Here is a 24,941-nt window from a genome sequence, read left to right as displayed (position 1 = left end):
AGGTAATAATAATTGATTCAAAATAATGTAATATATATATATATATATCTTTTTTTTTTGGCGGTACGCGGGCCTCTCACTGTTGTGGAGCACAGGCTCCGCACGCGCAGGCTCAGCGGCCATGGCCCACAGGCCTAACCGCTCTGCGGCATGTGGGATATTCCCGGACCGGGGCACGAACTCGTGTCCCCTGCATCGGCAGGCGGACTCTCAACCACTGCACCACCAGGGAAGCCCAAAATAATGTAACATTTTAACATACTTTAAATTTTTATCTGCATTCATATGTGTTCTAGAGATAATTGTACATTATGAGTAGAGAAAACGCTCCTTTATAATTTGTTTCATTTTAAATATTTGAGATGCCATAATGTCTCAAAGTAAAAGGTGACACATTTTAGAAATTCTCTTCAAAACATTGGTTGGAGTAGGTAACAAACCAACCTGATAATTGTCTAAAGGTGGAAGTGCACTCTTCAACTGAGTGCTTAACTGGCTTGGGCTGGAAAACTGAAAAGGCTGTCATAGGGAAAAAAAAACATTACAAGTCAGGACATGCTACACTTTTGGCATTTGTGATTCCCTCCGAGCAAAACGTGTTACAGCAATGGGAACTGAGGAGACTGGATAGACGATACCATATTATCTGTGAGTTTGGTTTCAGTGGAACCTTTGTGGAGCAAGCACTGGAAAGGTCTCACTCCTGCCAACATGAAGCAGTTTCAGTGTGGTGGTTCATCCCACCACACTGTTTTAGCTTTCCTGGCTAAAACACTGGTTTCTTGGCAGGGAACCTGATAACTTGCTTCGAGTTTACAGTACTACCTGGCTATAAGGAGATCTAAAGACTTTAGCTATTAAAGGAAGAATAACTACAGGGTGGGAATTCTAGTTGAGGTAAAGGAGAACATTTCTAAAAAGAGGAAAGTAGGAAGGCCAACAAGAATGTCTAAAAATGCCTAGAAAACTATTACTTTCAAACTTTCTCTAAGTTTGTATATCATTTTTATAATCTTTCTTCCAGTTAGGATGGCCTTAAATACTGTGAGCATATAATCAAACAGAAAGATGAGTGATACCCCCAAATTAATCAGACTCCCCAAGTGGTTTTGATCTCCCTGGATGGGAAAATATGGGGGGAGAAAAGCAAGATTCCATTAGGTTAAAGATCCTAAGATCTACATGGAAAGAAATAATAAAATGACAGCCAAAGAAATAGTAAAATTCAACTAAGTCGTGTAGCAGCCTTGGGTGGGACTTGTAGATTTCACTAGGTAGATGGGAAAAATACCATTGGTATGATTCAACACGGGGTGTGTGCCATGATGAATAGGAAAGCTATGACACTCCTGCTGTGGAAGGCATTACAAAAGTCACTATAAATACGGCTAAGGAGTTTCCCAGCAGTATCTAGGTAGCATCTTGGACAATACGAGAAAAGGTACTTCATCAAAATGCCTGAGATAGTGAGTTAGCCGTAGGAGGATTTAGAATGAACTATAGTTAATATGCAAAAACTAATTATTTTTTTGTCAAGGAATCTGTGCACATTTGGTGTTTTAAGTATTTTTTTAATATTTAAAAGAATTTGGTCTATTAGATGAACAGATCAGCCTTGTACTCCAATATAAGTTATGTAATTGATCAACAGAGCTAATTTGCGCATTGAAGTAAAAAAATCTCATTAAGTTTTTAGACAATAGTCAAACACTGAAAAGAACTTAAGGCTTACCATATGTATAAGTTTAACTTACTAGATTTTAGAAATTATTTAAGTACCTGGGAAAGTTTAGCTTGATAAATCAGACTTCAAGAGGGAAATAAAAATATTAAAAATTACAAATGCAATATAAAAAATTGCTTAAATTCATATAAGTTTATTGATGTTTGTATTGATGTTTTCAAATAAGAGTTTACTTAAAGAAGGAAAGCTGGTTATGTATATTGAGTGGCTGTCTCTGGGTTTCAGCTGTTCAATACCTAAAGAGAAGGTTTATTTATTATCTAATTACTTATTAAAGAAAAATTACTCCCTAGTGTTGTTTACCCAATAGCATTGTCGAAGTATCCTGGAGCCTTACCACAGCTCTGAGTGGCACACCTTCAGTCCTTAAACAAATATGATTATGCATTTATCATGTGCTGGGCAATGCATCTGCACAAAAGAATAGCCCTGTTCCCTACCCTAAAAGTGTCTGTGGAGTAAATCATTTAATGATGTAACAAAACTCACAGTATATACATATATGAAATAAATCTCTATCATATCATTGCTATGTCATTTTTGTCCACACAAATGTTTTAAAAACCACCATAGCTTACTTTGAAATAAGAAATTTTGTTTTTACCTCCTTTTCTTTTCCAACAACAGTTTGAAGGTAGAAATTAATTCCAGATAAGAGGTAGGAGTCACGTAATTGTATCTTTGAAGTTCAACATAGAAGGATGTCGATAAATCTACAGCAGAAGTGTGAAAGCTTTTACACAACTCAATACAGCCATCTCGTATTTCCTCTGACATTTCAATGTCTTCCAAGAAGCGGGAGGCAACTGCCTGTAGTGCATCTTCAGGCCAGGACTGAATTTAAGATAAATGCTTTAGCACATGATCCAATTTACTGACAGGAGTTTGTTATTACTGCAGTCCTTCATGGATGGTGGAAATGCAGGGAAAAACATGAGGGATGGGGTGGGACAGACACTCATGAGGAAATTCCCCCTAGTATTTGACCCCTTATGACAGGGAGCCAGTAACTAATGTGTGCAATATTAACCCTTCATGGTTTGTTCAGGGGTTAGAGAAATTGGGCCTGAGTATTGCAGGAGCAAGGAAGAGAAAAGGAACTAAATTTATAGAATGTCTATCTTTGTGCACATTCTACTATTATTATCTTGTTTAATTCTCCCAACAATTCTGAGGTAAATGTTACTATCCTTTCCCCTAAACTCCAGAATTAGATCAACAACTACCTCTTTGATTTCTCTTATAATCATCTCAAACTCAACAAGTCTAAAACACGGTTCTTATCTCCCCCAAAATAGTTGCAGTCCTCCCCAACTTAGTCAACATCTCCACCATACACCCAGTTGCTCAAGCTAGTCATCCTTGATCCCTCTCCTCTTCCTCAATCCTACATCTATCCCAAAAGCAAGTTCTATGGGCACCATCCCTAAAATAGCTTCCAAATCTTTTCCATTCTTTCTATTCCCACAACCATCATTGCAGTTCAACTCTCTGTTACCATCTTCCTGGAATTTTCCAACAGTGTCCTAAGTGGTCTCCCTGCTTCTGAGCTCTATGCAGCTGCCAGAGTGATCTTATCAAAGGCAAATTAACTCTTTTCACACTCTCAATTTACAATCCTTCAAAGACTTCCCAGCACATTGAAAATAATATCCGGGGCTTCCCTGGTGGCGCAGTGGTTGAGAGTCCACCTGCCGATGCAGGGGACATGGGTTCGTGCCCTGGTCTGGGAGGATCCCACATGCCGCGGAGCGGCTGGGCCCGTGAGCCATGGCCGCTGAGCCTGCGCGTCCGGAGCCTGTGCTCCGCAACGGGAGAGGCCACAACAGTGAGAGGCCCGCGTACTGCAAAAAAAATTAATAATAATAAAATAAAATCCGAAGCCCAACTTGTAAATCTCTATCTGATCTGGCGCTTCCCACTTTTCTGACCTCAGCTCTACGACTTCCCCCTCAGTTACTGTGCCCCTGTCATCACCCTGATTTTCTCTCACGCCGTTCATTCCTTCTATGTAGCTCCTTGTCTTCACTAATTTATTCTCTTACCAGATCCTCTCAAAATTGGCAATTTTTGTCCTTCATCTTTCCTCGTAAAGGTCACTGATTCAGAAAACCTACATGCTACCCTGTATGATGAATTATTTTCCACTAATTTGCAAGTAAGTAAGCAAACTCAAGGAAAGCAGAAGCCTAGTCTGTTTCATTTTCCTATTCACCTCCAGCTTTAGGATAAGACCTGCTACAAAGCAAGAGTTCAATAAATATGTTTTTCGTGAAATAATTAATCTTAGCAGGAAATGGAGGAACAAAGGGGCTATGTAAATTCCCCAAGGTCAAAAATTCTTATGTGTTAGATCTCACTTACAGGATCTCTGCCACAGCTTGCAAACTTCCTACCCCACCCCCTTGTCTGCTCTGCACTTCCTGATACTGAAATTTACTAGAAAAAGTGGTCTCTGGGGCTTTCTTCCTTTTGATGTCCTGTTGGGTTTGCTAATGGAAAGAGGCTGGAAAAAAAAAAGAGGTAGAGGCATTTCTACCCTTCTTCCTTTCTAGCAGAAGCTGAGCTCTAGGTTTTGGGTTCCTGTTCCTATCAGACATTCCTATTTCCACAGCTCCAAGTTCCAGTAACACTTCTTCCCCCCTATTCCCTTTTTTACCCAGCTGTAGTAACATCTTCTTGCTATACTCCACCAGTTCCTGCCTGACCATCCCTCTCAAGTTCCTTTAATCCTGCCTACACCTCTATGAACAGTCCCCTCATTCAACTTTCCTCAGTGAGGCCTTCCAGGGTGCTCTCTGCTCCCTGTCAGGAACCTGACTGATACACAACTTTATCCTAAAACTTTCTACAATAAATTGATGTCAATGACTGTATGCACTGGCAATAAGAAGTTATTCTATTATAATGATTTTTGAATTATAATCATAAAATACATTATTATTGATCAGAAAATTCTGCTAAGCTACAATTTGGTGGGGGGCTCTAAAATAAGTCATGCTCATGATGGAGATTCAATATTTCTAGAACTCTATATAAATTTACATGACAATACCTGAAACCAGTCAATGGTACAGCAGTTAACAAGAGCAGGGAACTTTCTAAGATGAATCCGAAATGCATCTCCAATTGGACTCATGGCAAGGACAACATGCAGTTGGTTGCGGCAGCGATCGATAAACATGTTGAAAAGAGCTATGGGGCTTCCATCAGTTTGTTTGGTTTTATCCCGTTGGCGATCTAAATGACGCATCTTATCACATATCTCCTGCTTCTCATCCAATGCAAAGAGATTCGGAACCTCCCCAGCATTTAGAAGATTGTTGACATCTTCTAGAAATGACTCTTTTTTAATCTGAGTATCTGTAAACAGGAAGACACCCTGCATCTCCCCTTCTGCACATTTCCTTAAGATCACTTTTAAGTCTTCATGCCACTCAGAATTATCGTAGCCCTTGGAGATTTCAACCTGGAAAACTGAAGAATCAGCCATGTGGGCAGCTAATCTGGTGACAGACTGCCTTCCACTCCCTCCAACACCAACCAGAAGAGCATGGCTGCGAGGCTGCTTCAGGATCCTGGAAATTCGGCTGATGTGCTCTATGGCAAATCGGAATAAGACAAGGTTCAGGGTTTTTTTGCTCATATTGTTGTATTCTTCTAGGTGAGCTTCTACTATCACCCGGAGAGCATCTACATCTGCAACTTCTCTGTAGTTGGTATCCTCTCTCTTGGGATCATGGAAATCACAAAACATTAAGCTGTGTAGGTCATCTTCTTCCACCACTCCATCATTATCAAAATCCAAACTTTGAAAAAGCTCATGAAAATTTTCATGCATACAGTTTTTCAAGATTTCTTGAATGTAGTTGATCAGCCAACTTCTGTCTGCATTATCCACAAGGCGATCGTAATACACTCTAAGCACCTGTATAATAATTAAAAAGCAGCTTTAAGAACTGACTCTTCTATTTTTTTAGTTTCATTTCTGTGCTCATCTCAAGTAATATAAAAGGTGCTCTCAAGAAATTTCTATGGGTTTTATTAAAGGTATATCCAAATGAGGACTGGCTCATAATAATATTCACTTTAAATATTAATTTTAACTGTATATATTTGGAATAATACATAGTTACACTGTTGTCAATAAATAAAGGTAAATTGGGGGAACTGAAGTAGATTATAGATATGCAAAGAGCATTAAAGACTACAGAAGGGAAAAAAAAGACTAGAGAAGGTAAGTGACTGCATTTGCTGCTCACTCAGATATAGATAACAGAGCTGGGCACTGGTATCTAGGGTTTTGCAACTCCCTTGAAGTGATCTTTTCCTTTTCTCAGCCAGATAACATCTTGAAAATTGTTGTTAAATCAATATATATATATATATATATTTTAATAAAAGTACATTTTCTAGATAAAGAGGGAATGTCTTAGGTGGAGGGCAAATTTGTCTTATTTTTGTTGTAAGTAATTGCAGAGGGCAATCTACTAAAATAAATCTCTGCTTATCTGCACATGTTGTGGGACTGCAAAAAGTAGTTAATCAGGCTTGCTACATAAAATAAGTATTTCCTTAGAGTGGTATGAATGTCCCTTGGTTGCAGTCTGTTTGGGACTGAACTATGTTCCCCCGCATATTCATATGTTGAAGTCCTAACCCCCTTAATGTGATTGTATTTGGAGAAAGGTCCATTAAGAAGATAATTAAGGTTAAATGAGTTCATATGGGTGGAGTCCTAATCCTATCCACTGCTGTCCTTACAAGGAAAGGAAGCAACACCAGAGCTCTCACTCTTTCCCTGCAGACACACAGAAGAAAGGCCATGTGAGGACATAGGGAGGCCCTCTGTGAGCCAGGAAGAGAGCCTTCACCAGAAATCCACACTGACGGCAACTTGATTTTGTATTTTTGGCCTCCAGAGGTGTGAGAAAATAAATTTCTGTTGTTTAAGCCACTCAGTCTGTGGTATTTTTGTTATGGCAGCACTAGTAGACTAATACACACAAAAACAAGTAATGCATATTTCTGTCAGCAAACTTTCTAACATTAAACCTGTCTGCATCAGCTTCTTCACCTTATAAAGTGGAAGTAGTAATACCTGCCGTACAAATCTCAGATGCATGGCAAAAATGAAATGACAACAAATGTGAAAACACTACAGAACTGAGAAATGTAATTATTACAAACTGCCTTGGAATCAGCCTAATTGTGTTCAAGAGTAATGATTTTATGATTTCTTTCCTTCTGCTAACTTTGGGGTTTTTAAGCTCAAAATGGATTAAAGACCTAAATGTAAGGCCAGAAACTATCAAACTCTTAGAGGAAAACATAGGCAGAACACTCTATGACATAAATCACAGCAAGATCCTTTTTGACCCACCTCCTAGAGAAATGGAAATAAAAACAAAAATAAACAAATGGGACCTAATGAAACTTAAAAGCTTTTACACAGCAAAGGAAACCATAAACAAGACCAAAAGACAACCCTCAGAATGGGAGAAAATATTTGCAAATGAAGCAACCGACAAAGGATTGATCTCCAAAATTTACAAGCAGCTCATGCAGCTCAATAACAAAAAAACAAACAACCCAATCCAAAAATGGGCAGAAGACCTAAATAGACATTTCTCCAAAGAAGATATACAGACTGCCAACAAACACATGAAAGAATGCTCAACATCATTAATCATTAGAGAAATGCAAATCAAAACTACAATGAGAAAGCAATAATACTCCAATAAAGACTAAAAAAAAAAAAAAAACTACAATGAGATATCATCTCATACTGGTCAGAATGGCCATCATCAAAAAATCTAGAAACAATAAATGCTGGAGAGGGTGTGGAGAAAAGGGAACACTCTTGCACTGCTAGTGGGAATGTGAATTGGTACAGCCACTATGGAGAACAGTATGGAGGTTCCTTAAAAAACTACAAATAGAACTACCTAATATGACCCAACAATCCTACTACTGGGCATATACCCTGAGAAAACCATAATTCAAAAAGAGTCATGTACTAAAATGTTCATTGCAGCTCTATTTACAATAGCCAGGAGATGGAAGCAACCTAAGTGTCCATCACCGGATGAATGGATAAAGAAGATGTGGCACATATATACAATGGAATATTACTCAGCCATAAAAAGAAAAGAAATTGAGTTATTTGTAGTGAGGTGGATGGACCTAGAGTCTGTCACACAGAGTGAAGTAAGTCAGAAAGAGAAAGACAAATATCGTATGCTAACACATATATATGGAATCTAAGAAAAAAAAATGTCATGAAGAACCTAGGGGTAAGACCTACTAGAGAATGGACTTGAGGATATGGGGAGGGGGAAGGGTAAGCTGGGACAAAGTGAGAGAGTGGCACGGACATATATACACTACCAAACGTAAAATAGATAGCTAGTGGGAAGCATCTGCATAGCACAGGGAGATCAGGTCGGTGCTTTGTGACCACCTAGAGGGGTGGGATAGGGAGGGTGGGAGGGAGGGAGACGCAAGAGGGAAGAGATATGGGAACATATGTATATGTATAACTGATTCACTTTGTTATAAAGCAGAAACTAACACATCATTGTAAAGCAATTATACTCCAATAAAGATGTAAAAAAAAAAAAGAGTAATGATTTTAATGTTTTCACTGCTGTCTGGTTGACATAATAGTGTCATCCTTTTTTCTAACAGCAGTAGCTACACAAATGGTATGACTGAAGCCTCCCACATACTCCCCCCACCCCGTTCAAAAGCTATTCCTCTATGGGACAACTGAGTTTCCCAACATATGACAATAGTCACTTCCTTGGATTGAGATACTGAAGACCTCCTCCTTCTTATGAGAAAAAGGAAACTAAGACAACCTCACATATTGGGCATCAGTGTCTAAGCATGAATCAAGTATATTATTATCTAGCTGCAATTTAGCAAGAACCTAAGGCAGTGTTTCTCAGGGACTGTCAACACACATGAATCTAGGGCCCCACTCTGGACCTGCTGACTTAAAAGTTTTGAGGATGGCGACTGGGAAGATCTTTTTGTTTTTCTTTTTAAAAATCTCCTTACACGAGGTACAAAAATCTTAAGTGTACACCTCCAGGAACTTTTACACATATTTACACCCAGGTGACCACCACCAAGATCAAGATATAGAACATTCTCAATACCTTAGCAAGCTCCCTCACTCTCACTTCTGCTGATACCTGCCCTCCTCTCTTCCATACAGGCGACTATTATTCCATTGCCACCCCTTATATTTTTAAAAGTTGACACATATAATTTTCCATTATAAATCTAAATCTTTGCAGGGGAAGTAATTTCTGGCATATTTATATTGTATTTGTGCTTTGAATTCATTTGCCTCAAAGTCTTGATTACAAATTGCTTTAATTGGTCCATAATTTACACATCATAAAATTCACTCTTTTAAAGCATACGATTCAATGGTTTTTGTAGAATAGTCACATAGTTGTGCAGTCATCACCACCATCTAATTCTAGATCTTTCTCATCACCCCAGAAAGAAACCCTGTACCCATTAGCACTCCCTTATTATTATCCCCACCCCATATGCCGCCACAGCCCCTGGCAACCAGTAATCTCCTTTCTGTCACTATGGATTTGCTTATTCTGGACATTTCATATAAATGGGAAAATATTATATGTGGCCTTTTGTGTCTAGCTTCTTTCACTTAGTGTAATGTTTTCTAGGTTTATCCATGTTGTAGCGTGTATCAGTATTTCTTTTTACGGCTGAATAGAGTTCCACTGTGTGTATATAAGCACACACACACACACCACATTTTGTTTGTCTATTCATCAACTAATGTGTATGAGCTGTTTCCACTTTTGGCTGTTATGAATACTTCTGCTAACACTCATGTACAAGTTTTTGTGTATACCTATGTTTTCACTTCTCTTGGGTATATAGCTAGGAGTGGAATTTCTGGGTCATATGGTAACTCTATGTTTAACATTTCGAGGAACTACCAAACTGTTTTCCAAAGCAGCTGCACCATATGACATTCCCACAAGCAATGTTATTATCCAGTTGTTTTTTTTTTTAATTACAGCCATCCTATTGGGTGTTAGGGGGTACTTCACTGTGACCTTGATTTGTATTTCCCTAATTATTAGTGATGTTAAACATTGTTTCATGTACCTATTGGCCATTTGTATATCGTCTTTGGAGAAATGTCTATTTCTCTCTCCACTTCTAAATTAGGTTATTCATCTTTCACTATTGCTTTGTAATAGTTCTTTATGTATTCTGGATATTAGATGCTCATCGGATACATGATTTGCAAATATTTTCTTCCATTCTATGGGTTGTCTTTTCACTTTCTAGATAGTGTCTTTTGAAACATGAATATTTTTAACTTTGATGAAACCCAATTTATCTATTTTTTCTTGGGTTGCTTGTGCTGAGTATCTATATTTAACAAGCAAACCAGATGTTAGGCACATTAACGATTGAGAGCAATGCAGAAACCAAAGGGAATGCAAAATAGTAAGCCAGTTTTATATCTCAAAAATCATTTAGTGAAATTATATTGGGTTGTCTAGTTTGGCAAAAGTGTGTGGAGAGGAAACAGTCACCTAAAGTACTGAAATCTTTTTGAGTAAACAGAAATAAAGCGCAAGTTAAGAGTGTTAAGCTCAATCACTTTCTATTGTTTGAGACGGTGAGAACAATGTGCCTAGCACTGTGCTCAGCACTGTGGACAAATCCGTGAGGGAAAAAAATCCTCTGCCCTCAGGAGCTGGCATGCCACCTGCGGGAGATGGACAACCAACATAACAAATGAACTGTGCAGCATGTTAGAAGGTGATACATGCTATGGAACTGCTACGGAAAGAAGAAGAATAGAGCAGGTCAAACAAGACTGGAACTGCTAGTGGGATGTGAGGCTGCAGCACTAATTAGGGTGGTCGTTGTGCCTCACAGAGAAGGAGAGATTTGATCAAAGGCAGTAGGGAGCCAGCCCAGAGGGTCAACACCTGGGGGGAGAGCATTCCAGGCAGAAAAAAGCCAGGAGGCCTGTGTTGTGGGTGAACGAAGGTGAGAGCAGGAGGTAACCTGAAAAAACTGGGGAAAGGTACACATACAAGGTCTTATGGACTGCTGGACTTTTATTCCAAATTCCTCCCAAAAAGTCAGGTGCCATTTCAAGGTTTTGAGCCAAGGACTTAAGCTCATGACACTATATGAATATGAAGTAGTCACTAAAAATGAAGAGTTATTATATTATGAACCTTATTAAATGCCCAAAGAGCTCAACAGCCATTGTCAAAACTCAGTAATCTGACATCTGAGGCAGGACAGGATCTGAAAAAGGCTAAAAAGTTTAACTGTACATACCACAGATATACAACAGCAAATAGGAACTGCTCTCATGATTGGAAGAAAGCAAAGCATTATAATCCCACATGACGAAGCATGTTATGGATAGTAAGATGCCTTCTTTCTTCCCTTTATGCACTCATTTGACAATATTTCTGGAGTGCTTGTCATGTATCAGGCATTGCGGAAAGCAGTGACTAAATAAAGCTGCTGCTCTCATAAAGCTTCTGTTCTAGTAGAGACAATAAGTAAGCAAAAATATAGACGGGGTCAAGTGACACTCAGTGTTATGAAGAATAAAGTGAGACAAGGGATAAAGAGCTATAGCGCGTAGAGATGGTCTAAGACGAGCCTCTATAGTAAGGTTATATTTGAGCTGAGATCTTAAGGAGGTAAATGGGCAAGCTGTGTGGATAATGGGAGGAGTGTCCTAGGTAGAAGGAATATCAAGGGCAAAGTTCCCGAGCTGGAGGATGTGAGATGCTTCCTACAGGAAGATTTGGCCCGTGACCAAATGCTGTCTTAGGTAATGTGCTCCTTCAGTGAAGTCAATGACATCCTCCCCTCTCGCCACTCTCCCTCTATACCATTCAGCACATTTCTGTCACCCACGTGGCCTACCAGGCTGACAGCCTGTGTTCATGTCCCAGAATATGGACCCCACTCAGGCAATTAAGTGACCTACAGTGGAATCTGCAGATCATAATTTTCCAAAGAGTCACTTTTAGGGACCTTGCTGTGGCCGAAATTTCTGAGTGGAATGGACCTTCACTTGGGCATATATTTGAATGTGTGAGGATATAAAAATTCAAACTGTAGATCTAAAAAGCCTACAAAGATCGAATTTGGTAAAGCCTTTTTGAAATTTATGTCTCTGTAACACATGGTTTTAACATAGCAGTACATTTCCATTTTCTAGATTTCCTAACTACATTAATTAAAATTAAAATAACCATATTAGTTATATATTAAAAAGAGAAAATTTTCCTCCCACTTTCCCATATTCTTTGCCTATTTTAAAAATATTAAACTTCTTTCTTTTTTTTGGCTGCGTTGGGTCTTCGTAGCTATGCGCAGGCTCTCTCTAGCTGGGGCGAGTGGGGGCTACTCTTGGTTGCGGTGCACGGTCTTATTGCGGTGATTTCTCTTGTTGTGGAGCATAGGCTCTAGGCATGCGGGCTTCAGTAGCTGCAGCACGCAGGCTCAGCAGTTGTGGCTCGCGGGCTCTAGAGCGCAGGCTCAGTAGTTGTGGCTCACGGGATTAGTTGATCCACAGCATGTGGGATCATCCTGAACCAGGGCTCGAACCCATGTCCCCTGAATTGGCAGGCGGATTCTTAACCACTGTGCCACCAGGGAAGTCCCTGAACTATTATTTTTGATGCATTATTTTTTGTATTCTTTTTTCTCTCTCTCCTGCCCTTCCTCTACAAGTTTTTACAAGAAAATGTTCACCCATGTATCTCTTCCCAAAGAGAAATATATTTTTATATAGTTTCTATGTTCTCAAATCTAGTTTACTCTGTAGTTCTTTTGGCATCTAATATCACTACAAGTAAGTAATGAACATAAATACATTCACTTCTAATGAAAACAAAAGTGTTCCATCTCAAAATTATTTGAAGTCAAACTAACAAGGATTAAGTCACTTCAAGGAGACCAAGAATGATACCTACTTTGAAATAGCCTATAAATCAACAGAAATTCCTGAAAATGAGAGATAAGGCATCTTAGATGTCATAAAACATATCAGCGAAAAGTATTTTTAGACATTATCTTGGCCATTGGCCTTCAGAATGCCAAATAGTGGAACCCATTTATTTAAATTGCTGAATACTTCTTTTTACGCAGTTGTTGGCATGGTAAAATCTTTGTTTCCTGCATCATCATATATCAGTAACATGGAGATTTACCTCATGAACCCAAAGACGTTTAATCACATCTTTGGTTTCTGCTGTTTCTGGTCTTGACAAACACACACCCTGAATGACACGGGAGAAATCTCGGAGGTTGAACAGGTAGTGAGATTTGGCTGGAGTAGGCAAGAGATTCTTCATTGCTTCTTTATACAGAGTCATTGTACCATTTACAATTTGTGTGGTCAAATCTAGAAAACTGTCTGGAAATTTATAACTTAAAAAAATTTTTTAAGTAAAAAGAAAGAAAAATGTTAGCAAATACAGAATTATGATACATAAATGATATTTAGTATGACTAGCATGACTTTTTTCTTACGATTAAATCAATTGATTTTGTTTACAAAATTACCATTTCTTGATATGATAATAGAATTTTTACTTCTTTTAAAGCTACTTTCCATTCATTATTTTATTTTATGTTCAAAGGAACTCCATGAGTAAGCAGGACGAATTTAATGAACTTAAGACTACTGACAGAAAAGCCAGCCAAGGAACCCATATTAAGTAACTTAAACCCAGAGTCCACTAAACGATGCTTCCTAACCTCTTTCACCCCCTGGCATTCTTAATTGCATAGAGATAGAATCCCTGGAAGAACACTGGTGAAATGGGTATTTTCAGAGAAAGGGAAGGGAGAAAATAAAAACACAGAAAAAAATAAAGAAAAGTGAACAAGAAAAAGAGAGTAAAAAGAAAGTAAAATGAACAATGAGCCAGGATTTTTTTTTAAGGGCAAAAGGAATAATTAGGGTAGAAAGAACATGGGGAAATAATATCCATTTGAAAAAATTGGCTCTATTTCACTTCTGGCTTGACAAGGGGTCCTCCATCATCACTGGATAGGGCAAGGAATGACAATTTCCTGAGGACGGTGTCCACATCAGGGAGCAAGATTTGCACTGCTCAGGTGCACTTGGCTCCCCGACCTCCAAGTATCTTGTGGAGAAGTGCTGAGTGTCCAGAGCTAGGGAGCAATATTTCCCCAGGGTACAGGCTCCAAGGTTATACTCAAACCTGGACATGGACACCTCTGGGGAACTCAAGAGTTTTACTACTGGGTGTCAAAGTCACAGGATAAACCTGGCAATCTTTCCAGCATTAATTGAACTATGTGGCAAAAATTCAAAACACTGATCATTCCAACATGGATATATTATACAGCGTGAGGCAAAATGTGTATGGATTTTTAGGTTAAAATCCAAGACTTCAGAAAAATAAAGGAAAAAGAGAAAGATACTGCAGTCCCTTTGTGTTATGTTCCCATACCTGGAGATGGGAGCAAAGGAGGGAAGCAATGTTACCTGTTATCTTCTTCCGTGTCTAAAGGTGCTTTCATGGAAAAGTTTGAGAAGCACTACTTGTACTGACATGTTCCCCAAAGATTTTACACCCCCCCAATGAAAAAACAAACACACCTTCAATTACCTACCAGGTTCTTAAATGCCAGGTTAAGATTCTAGAGAAGATTGTAAACATGGATTTATCACTAAACTCATTGATTGTTATAATATTGAAATGTCGCATGTATCGAGGAGTTATTGGATTTCGACCACCACCTAAATATTAAAAAGGATAACCCTTAACAGTGTTATTCATATATACCAGAGCATTTTCTCTACACTTTACAGCATAAAACAACGCGCAAGATGGACAAATTCACAGCACACAGAGAAGAATAATCGATTATTTGGATAACCTTGACCTCAAAACAGTTTTCTCCTCAACCTCAAGGTGTTGTTTTCTAGTTCAATGATCTGAATAAGTTCAACTAATTAGATATAATCTTGGTCAAGTGTATTTACCAAAGGAAATTTGACCAGACAGAAAGAACCAATGGCCACCTTCTCCATGACTCATACATAGCCCAAAGCAGTAAACCGTCAAACATTCTCATTACAATACAATATTAAGATACAATATTATACAATGTTAATATTGTATGCAGTATTAACATAACCCTGGTGATTCTCACTGACCATACTTTAGGGTCCTTTCCACATGGCTGAAATTCAGCATGACATTGGCATACAGCCTCATTCTTCCCCCACATCTTGAAATAAATTTCCCTAGGACTAGTCTATGTGGTTCACATGGCCACTTCACTGGCTGCCTGTAATTGTAAAAACTGGGGGGTTATCTTATTTTCACAAAATACTGATTACATTTTCAAATATGAAGTTTTAGTAACAGACTTAGAATGTAACATCACTTTACAAAATTGATTGATATTATCATCTTTACATGTATAGACAAAATGCATTTTCTCCTTAAAGGGATTCTATCATGAAATCTTTGGTAAAGAAGTGGTGTTAAATGTGCATGATACCTTTATATTGCTTAAAAATATGTAAGTTCATGTCTTATGTTTGTTTTAAACCCGGTAAATCTGTCTTTTGCTTCTACCACTATTATACTGTGCTGATTCTGAAAACATGGATAATGTGTGAAAGCATGTAACTAGTTGCCTATAGATCAAAACAGTTATGTATCTCTATGTATTTAGAAGCTTATAATAAACACTGATTTACCTGGGCAAGCTTAAGGAGATGGTAAAAGAGCTGCAGAAGGAAAGGTCAGAGATCATATACCCAGGTCTATCTTCAACCCTTCCTCCCAGAGAATGCTCAGAAATCGTGGTCTTTTTAGAAAATGGGGTCCAAGAGGAAAAGACACCTCATGGATTTAGCCTGCTCCTCTGTCCAGTCCTTGAGGAGGCCAGGAAAGTGGACACTTAGTACAAATGACTGCTGGGTAGTGGGGGAGAGGCAAAGTGGAGCTAAAGTCTGGGACCCAGGAGCAATAGAATTAAAAAAAAAAGAGTGGGGGGAGGGGGAAGCATTCAAAGTGGCCCAGGGAGTGTACTGAGAGCAATTACTGACTCAGAGCAAACTGTCTGCATTATAGGTCAGATAAAGGTCAGGTGGTTCAGAGGCAAATACCAGAGAGATTCCTTGAAGACATAGTACATCAAGAAGGGGAATTTTTAAAAATATAGGATACCAGCTTGAGTTCAGGAAAAGAAGAGTTAAAAATGTCCAGTCAGTTGAATCAAGCTGTTTCAGATATTCTAAAATAAAAAATTTCCCCTACATAGAGATCTCTTTGAGTTTACAAATTTCCCCTGAAAAGTATAAAAGATCTCTAAGAGTTAATTATTTTGGCCATCTCCTACTCAAATTCCCCCTCCACAGTCTGTCTAAATCCAGAGACTCACTAAAATGGGAATTGATTGGGGTAGGGGAAAGGTGACTATTGAAGCAGGGATGTTTCGTACAGTTGCAACTTTAAGGAATGAAACAGAGGAAAATGAGCTTCCCCAGGGGGATCTGGGTTCTCAGGGGATCTGGGACCTCAGAATGCAGGAATAGGAAATGGAAAGCAAAGTCCTAAAAGGTGGAAGAAAAAGGATTTGGAAGAGCTGTTTGGTTTGATGAGAATGACTCCAAGCAAGTCAACCCACTCTGCAGTGTTGATCATTGTGGTCACTCTGTTAGGTCACAATGTACAGACATAGAAAATATATACACAAAACACTGTAACTCAAGTTATCCGATTTCTCTTTCTTTCTTTCTCCTGCCCTTTATATATAGCCAGAGTGATTTTCAATCTTAAGCACAAACTCAGAAAACGTACCTGGAGGTCCCATAGCACACATGATTTGAATGTCCACTAGTTTGATCATAGAACAATCTTTTAGGTCATACCAATTCCAGTGATCTAACCATTGTCTAAGTAACTCGATAGGAGGTTGAGCCCCATACACCTCCCGAGCAGGCATATTGACATCATCTACAAAGACAACCTGACAATGAAAGGAGAAGAGGGATTAGAAAATATTAACATCTTAATATAGTGTCCTATGGTGCAAACAATGTTCAGGCAAAGAATCAGATTATCTTCTTGTGGGGTACATATGTGAGAAATGATGGTTTCTTTTCACATCAGGAATATCCCTTAGCATCCATGTTACCAAGGAACAGGGAGACAGTCTTATTACTAACCTTTATAGTTAAGAGTTTAGAACCTATTAATCCTCTCATGCAACTTTTCTCAGTATTCCTTCTCTTTTTTCCTTGTACAACTTCAGTACATTAAAATAAATGAGGAAGGTGTGATTTAAAAATGATTATAACCTCTGAGTGATGACAGTAAGGTTGGGAAGTGTATTCTTTTTTTTTTTTTTTTTTTTTGCGGTACGCGGGCCTCTCACCGAGCCCGTGTCCCCTGCATCCGCAGGCACACTCTCAACCACTGCGCCACCAGGGAAGCCCGGGAAGTGTATTCTTGGTAGAGGAAAAGTCAATTGATAGCTTGGTTGTTTAAAGGCCAAGAGAGCAAGAAGCAAAGACTCCGATGGGTAAAAATGTTAATGAGAGAATTAGGAAGGTAGGTAATTTCCCAGATGTATATTCTACTTCGAATTCAAAGGGCAACTGCTTGTTTTTAATGTCAAGTTGCCTGATGCACATACAAATCTGAACACACTTTTAAGAAAACTTAACCAAAATCTGTGATAAAAAAACTGCACAAAAAGACATCCAGTACCAGTATATCTGGCTTCCTCGTTCTGAATGTAACAATGCCCATGAATAGGACCATTGCTGTACTATACGTATAGAAACAGAGAGTAATTACCATTTTCTTGCCCAAAGGAGGTCCAAAAACTCCCTTTCTTCTTTTGTCCAGTTTTGACATGATAATATTCTGAGTTTGAGCTGCTGTAGTTTGTGCTGAGAAGTTAATCAGCAGAGGCTTGTATATATCTTTACTGAGTTGATTTAAAAGAAAATTCTGTATAACAGGAAATAATGAGCCATAGTTGCAATTATGTTTTGACATTTCAAAATAACCACTAAGCATCATTGTTGACACACTTGAATTTAATATTAGAGTGTCATAATGTAAAAAGAGATGGAATCAACAGCAATAACAGTTACCAAGTCAATGGAGTGTGTCTATTTGTGCAGGCCTTCTGGACACGTGGCTTCTCTGATTTCTAAAACCACCATGCAGAGTACACATTCCTGCCTAACATGAAGTCATAGGGACTCAGGGGTTAAGAAACTTGGTTAAGCTCTCAGAGATGACACAAGAATTTAGACTGCCATTTGTCTCTGTCCAGATCAACGTTCTCTGTAATATAGCTCATTAGCTTTCCACTTTCATCAAGTTATCTGACTGTAAGTTAAGCTTACATAGTATAATTTGTACTTTCAAAATGGAATTCACTGGAAAGCAGGTAAAATTACAATGATTCTTAACCAAGATGTTGTTTTCTACAAATCATCTTGTAGAATAATAATGGAATAGGAAAATATTTACAATACCTTAAGTAGAAAAAAGCAGATTACAAAATAAGATGCAAATTATGTTCCCCAATTTTGTGAAAAGTAATTCTTTTTGGCCTGGGCAGTTTATTACCTGGGCTGAATTTGATGGTGGTACCAATGACAAAGCCTTTATTTTTCTCCACCCACTGCCTTGAACCATGTCAAGTCGCCATTCCCTAACTCTTGATAATATCTTAGATAAATCCATTAGCTTTCTGTACACTTTGTTATTTTTAAAAAAAAATCCAGTCCAACTCAACACCTTGATTTAAAATCTCAGTCTAAACATCTTCCCTCCCCACTCCTGGATATTTCTTGATACATACAGCATTTAGTATGATAAAGGTGACATTTCAATCTGTTGGGAAAGAGATTATTCAATAAATAATACCAGGACAATTATTCTACTATATAACCAAATATATTCCAAAGGATTAAAGGACTGGATTAAAATATAAAATCAATAAAGAACTAGAAACAGGTACTGTCACAACTGGGAGAATGTGAATTGACTGGGAAACTGCAATGGGGGAGGGGCCACCGATAGCTCCTCCTCTTTCCTCCACCTCTCTTCCCTATCTTCTTCCTGCCCACGGTCCGGTAGCGGGCAGAGCTGGACGAAGAGAGGCAAAATTCCCACTTCACTGGTGTCACTGTGGTTCTCTCTTGGCTAATGCTATCTTGCCTGCTGTCATGGCAAGCTTCCAAATGTTTGCTCTCTGAGAAGACCAGATGTGCAGGTTCCTTACTTACTCCCAAGGGACATTCACATTGCACAGTTCCCTGACCTAAGGGGACTAGTGGAGTTCCCTTGCTTCTGTGGGCAGTCATATGGAATGGACTCCCAGGAAGGCTCAAGTCCAGTTACCTTCCACACTGTCCAACTGACCCGGGGGAAACTTGCACTTACTTGCCATGTCAAAGGCTGGAGGTGCTACTCATTAATAGTTCCAGCCAGGGGCTTCCCTGGTGGCGCAGTGGTTGGGAGTCCGCCTGCCGATGCGGAGGACACGGGTTCGTGCCCCGGTCCGGGGGGATCCCACGTGCCGCGGAGCGGCTGGGCCCATGAGCCATGGCCGCTGAGCCTGCGCGTCCGGAGCCTGTGCTCCGCGGCGGGAGAGGCCACAACAGTGAGAGGCCCGCACCGCAAAAAAAAATAAAATAAAATACGGCATTGTTTCTCATCATCAAAAAAAAAAAAAAAAAAAAAAAAAAAAGTTCCAGCCAGCTTTCTCCTTTCAGAAATCTGAAACTAGAGGCAAGAACTGATCTTTGATCAGTGTGATCCCCTAAACACAAGGGAACAAAGATTTATAAGGCTACTGAGATTTGGGGCATGTCTGTTGCAGCAGCTAGCATTTTCTTACCTACCACACAATAGGTGTGATTCCAGAAATCATTAAAGAAAATCAGTCTTATTACCATGTAGTAATTGTTTACATATTTGATACTTTAAAAAATTAAATATCAACCAAAACACCCTTTTTAAGGGAGATAAAATTCTTCATCCTGTATAAGCTATTTTCACTAAAATAACTTTAAAATGGACAATAATTTAGTGATATAAAGTAGCATAATATCTTTAAACAACTTTCAAAAATAAATAGGCAATTACTCAAAAATTCTCTGTGGCTGCAACATTGAAATACGTAAGTATTTAAAAAACATTGCCTACCAGTTCAGGTAGTTTAAAAAATAATTTTCTTAGGACTATCATGCACATTTTAACATGTAGATTTCTACAATACTTACAATAATGTAAACACTCTTTCCAGTTCCTGTTGGTCCTACAAATATTGAAGGCTTTTGATGGGTGGTCAACAATTTCATTAGTGCAGAGCATCGAACTGTGTCCAGAGTTGGTACGATGATTTCATTAAACATCACATCCTTAGGAATTGGAGGAGCTTCTGCCAACTTCTTTACCCATGGTTCCCATTTTCCTATTCCCTGTTTACAATAAATAACCAAATAGTGAATGTCATGTTGTAAAATACTTTTAGATGGCACTCCTGTGCCATTGCAAAAAAGATGAAAGATCAAGACAACAATCCTTGATATTTATGCACTTGTTTTTATCCTTTAAAACTCTTCACTCTAATTTTTTTAAGTTAAATTTTATGTTAAATTAAGGAGAAATTGGGCTTTTTATGAATAAAAATGAAATGGCAATGTTGTGATACTTTTGATGTCCTGAAACCACTGATTATGTCAACCCAAAGATCAGTTATTTCGGCCAATTGTTAGATTCTTTAATGGTATTGAGTAAACTGGTCTAATCAATGTGTTAAAGAGTAAAGAATTTTATTCAATACCTGTTCACACAGAAACCGTTCACATAGAAAAATTTTCTACATAGAACATCAGCTGCATACTGTTTGACTTTTATAATGGTACTTACAACATCAGCTTATTATTTCAAACAAGATTTCTCTTTCTTTCTTACAAAAATTTTTATTGGGGTAGAGTTGATTTTGACTTTGTGTTAGTTTCTGCTGTACAGTAAAGTGAGTCAGTTATATATATACATATATCCACTCTTTCTTAGATTTTTTTCCCCATATAGGTCATTACAGAGTATTGAGTAGAGTTTCCTGTGCTATACAGTAGGTCCTTAACGGTTATCTATTTTATTTATAGTAGTGTCTTTTTTTAATTGTAGTAAAAAACACCTAACATTTACCTTCAACCATTTTTAAGTGTATAGCTCAGTAGTGTCAACTATATTCATGTTGGTGTGCAACAGATATCCAGAACAGACGAGATTTCTTAATATGAGATTATTACTATGAATTAACATTACACTGTATCTTTTCATCCAATTAGCTTATGAACTAAAATTTTAATTTGCTAAGGCAGTGTCTATAAAAAAATTTTTCAAAAATATCACGTTAACTCTCTCTCCTTAGACAAACACCACTGGCCTCTCCTTTCTTACAAAATCCAATTTAAGCTCCTGGCCTTTCAAAGCATATTAGAATTTAGACCCATTCTTCCTTCACACCTTCTTCATGTTCCCCAAAACCCAGCCTCACTGATGGGCCTACGGTTACAAAAATGCCCTGTGTCCCTGGACCTTGACATATAAGACTCTTCTGTCCTACAGTATACATGACACTCTTCTGAAGAGGTTAGGAACTCACAGAGGGCAGCACTGTGCTTTATTCATTTTTGTATCTTCTGGCAGTGCTGTGCACATAGCAGAGAATTTGAGGAGGCTGAATTTACATCAGTCTAAAAATAGTATTGCAAAGAAATTCCTAGAACTTTCTAAAACTGATGAAGAAATAATGCTCTTTCGATACTCTTGATAATCTTTTCTAACATGGATATTTTGCCACCTGTGGGGAAGGAAAAATTAAGAATCACAAAACCTAGAACAGAGAGTCATTTAGAGATTGTGTGATCCTGGGAAAAATCACAAAATATCTCTGAGCCTCACTCAGTTCCCTCAATGGTAAAATTTGAAAAATAATCCTACCTTTACCATTTCACTGAGATGCTGGGAAACGAAATAGAAGTGATTGTGGAAAAGCTTAATAAACTGCAAAGTGCTCTGAAAATGCAGCGTATGGTTAGTCATTTGAAGTAAAATTAGCAAAGATATAAAGGTATCTTGTGGCTGGCAGGGTGAAGAGTCTCCTCTGAGGTGAGGTTGGCAATACATTGTCAAGAGCCATAAAAATTTAAAAAATGATACAGTAGTTCCTTTTCTAGGAACCTATCTTAAAGAAATAATCAGATATGTACGCAATGACTTGTGCACAAGAATATTCACAAAAGCATTAAAACTAAAACAACAAAAACACTTCAATGTCCAAGACTACGAAATGCAATGGATCATGGTCCATCCAAATGGTAGATTATAGGGAGGTTTTAGAAAAATAAGTTTATTAAAGAAATATCAGTGAGACAGAGAGTTGTTTTCTTTATTAAAGGAGGAAGGAGGATATACAACTACCCAGTGAGGATATGGTGTGATCCCAACCTCACTTAAATCTGCATATATTTAAATAATATGTATACCAAAACTTTGTCCTCATTTACAGTACTTATGGGAGCTGTTACACAAAAACAAACAAGTGAACAAACACCACCCAGGTTGTATTGTCCAATCTGTTTGGGAAGGGCTGAATTCCTAAACACCCAGCGGCGGTCCTGCAGGACCTCTTAGCCTGTGATGTGCTAACATGCACCATGAACCTCCCAGAGGTGTGTCGTTGAGCAGTACTCGCCTGGTGCTGGACTGGATGTCCTAATGTGTGATTTTTTGCAATGAGTACAACTGGCCCAACAAGTATTATTATTTGTCTCATTTTATCAATGAGAAAAACAAGGTTCAGGGAGATTAAAGAACTAGTCCAAGGCTATATGGCAGACCCAGGTGTGCCTGACTTCACAACCAGCGTGCCTTCCTCTACTCCATGCTGTCTCCTAAGGTAAACAGTGGTGACAAGGTGGCCACAGAGCCTTTATGTGCTGTGTGTCTCCAAGGAGACTCTGCCTGGTTGGCAGTTACAACTCTTGCTTCAGAACTCTTACCTCAGTGACAAACTGATAATCATAAATTGTTCCTTTTTCAGGAAATGGAACAGTTAGTGTTTTTGAAGATGTTTGCTCAGTACCACTCAGTAATTTAAACCTATTTCGAGTTATTTCTGAAATCGGGCCTTCCATTAGTTCTCGAAGAATCTTATTAAATTTCAACCGATCATCATCTTTACAAGAAGCACCAATGGACCAGATCAATGAAAACAGAAAAATGCCCTGAATTGGAGAGATGAGAAGATAAGAGTGCATTAAAGAATAACTTTAATCTATTCTTGAAGCTTAAATCATATCAGCCAGATTAATATCTTTGAAAGGAAATGAATAAACTGATATATGGTAGTAGGTTATCTCAGGATTTTGTAATAATTAGTTTTTTTCTATCAAATTACATGTCTTATAAAGTCTTACTATCAGAGAAGATAATACAATGCAAAGTATAAATTCTAGGCATAGTAAAACCTTAGAATGATTAGTCTGGTAAATCAGGTGATAATTTAAATATATGGCTGAACTTTGATATTAAAAAGAACATTGAGATAACTTTTTATTAAAGTACAAAAGCATATTTTAATAAAGAATAATCAACCCACTATATATATTTATTAAATTTAAATTCTGATGCAGTGTTTTTAAAAAAGTAGAACAAATTCAAATACTTTTATTTACCTGTTGTAATAATTACCTGAGCATTGATTGTATAATTAGAACTGCTAACCTGCAAGCTTTCTTACCAGACTCAGGCAGAGGGAACAGGGGAGACAATAAGACACACCACTCAAATGAGAAAGCCTGTTTGATAGTTTTAAAATCAAATCCCCTTTTTAATGCCATTAAAACATATACATGTTTTAATGTTAAAACAGTCTTGACTATGCTCATAAAAGTTGTGAACTCTGGCTTCACACTATTCACCTACTCACAGCTTACAGACTGTCTTTCTCTGGAAACTGTTTTAAATGAAACTAAAAATTTATTTCATAAAACATATGGAAAAAGTAACTGACTACATTAGAAGTGCTACCATTAGCCAATACATAATTTTTTTATTAAAGAAGATTCAAGGTCTGTTGATAATTTTATTCCTATATTTAAAATGTTTATAGATTATATATTTTCTTGCTTTCCTCATTTCAAATATATACTTATACTCAATACATATATATATTTTAAACATTTATATCTCATGAAAAAGGCGGAAAAGTAAGGAGAAAAAGCAATGAATTATAATTTGGAGGTTGAAGGGGAGGTGAATCCTGTTGTCAATGGTCATTGACATTTTGAGGATTGATCATCTTTGAGACAGGCCAACTGACCCAAGGTAATCAGTAGCAGATCTGTGGGAATCATCGGGCTCCACCCAAACTTCTTGATCCAACAGAACTGCCGGTCAAGGAGCTTTCCTACCAGCACCTGGCATTTGGAACCTGACTTTTTCCTCACTGTTCAGCTACCACCCATTGTCCAGACTCCAGTTCCGGGAAAAATGAGGTTAATTAATTAGGAAGCGTTGGGGAAAGCAGTGGATGTCTTTCTATTGCAAGACTCAAAGAGAAATGGACCTACCTCAAGTAAAGAGTAAGTTTCTCGATCATTTCTCTCTCTTACTTTGACTTCATCAGCAAAGTCACTCATAAAACAGTCTATCAGATTCATTAGGGATCGGACTAAGTTTGTATCTGAAGTAGGAGATAATTCCTGAAAAATCAGAGAAAAAAAGTCTGTGAAACAATTTAAATGAGGCACTAACTGAAATAGTATCAACTAATTTTTATTGAACTCATTTAGTTCTAACAGCCAAAGTATCTATGAAAAGGTACTACTGTTACAATTCTAATTTTATAGGAGGGAAAACTGAGGTACATATTAGTTCCCTAGAGTGAGGCAGCAATGGATGTCCCATCCAGGTGGCGTGTGCTCTTTAATCACTCTTATACTGATTCTCAAATTGAAAAAACTCAGTTACAAGTTTAGTTAATTTAATCACAAACATAGATTCTATGTTATACCAATTTCATAAACCAAAACACTAAAAAAAAAAAATCTTTCAGAGCAGGA

The 24,941-nt window shown here is 38.0% G+C and overlaps 1 protein-coding gene across 4 annotated transcripts in view; it reads right to left on the bottom strand.

The window, feature by feature from the left end:
• The window catches only part of DNAH7 (dynein axonemal heavy chain 7), a 247,269-nt gene that overhangs the window by 93,259 nt on the left and 129,069 nt on the right, over window positions 1–24,941 (bottom strand). For 3 of the 4 annotated variants that reach the window (XM_067741149.1, XM_067741152.1, XM_067741151.1), the window contains 9 exons: window positions 24,450–24,581; window positions 22,878–23,102; window positions 20,088–20,285; window positions 17,641–17,796; window positions 16,639–16,807; window positions 14,435–14,561; window positions 13,000–13,219; window positions 4,800–5,672; window positions 2,349–2,578 (listed from right to left, as the gene is read on the bottom strand). In XM_067741149.1, the coding sequence (XP_067597250.1) occupies window positions 2,349–2,578; window positions 4,800–5,672; window positions 13,000–13,219; window positions 14,435–14,561; window positions 16,639–16,807; window positions 17,641–17,796; window positions 20,088–20,285; window positions 22,878–23,102; window positions 24,450–24,581 (2,330 nt within the window). The remainder of the gene's footprint in view (window positions 1–2,348; window positions 2,579–4,799; window positions 5,673–12,999; window positions 13,220–14,434; window positions 14,562–16,638; window positions 16,808–17,640; window positions 17,797–20,087; window positions 20,286–22,877; window positions 23,103–24,449; window positions 24,582–24,941) is intronic. The other variant, XM_067741150.1, reaches the window with a different exon arrangement.

The sequence above is a fragment of the Pseudorca crassidens genome, chromosome 6, assembly GCF_039906515.1.
Source record: "Pseudorca crassidens isolate mPseCra1 chromosome 6, mPseCra1.hap1, whole genome shotgun sequence".
NCBI lineage: Eukaryota > Metazoa > Chordata > Mammalia > Artiodactyla > Delphinidae > Pseudorca > Pseudorca crassidens.
The sequence above is the reverse complement of the archived record's forward strand: the minus strand, read 5'-3'. Positions and strand labels throughout refer to the sequence as shown.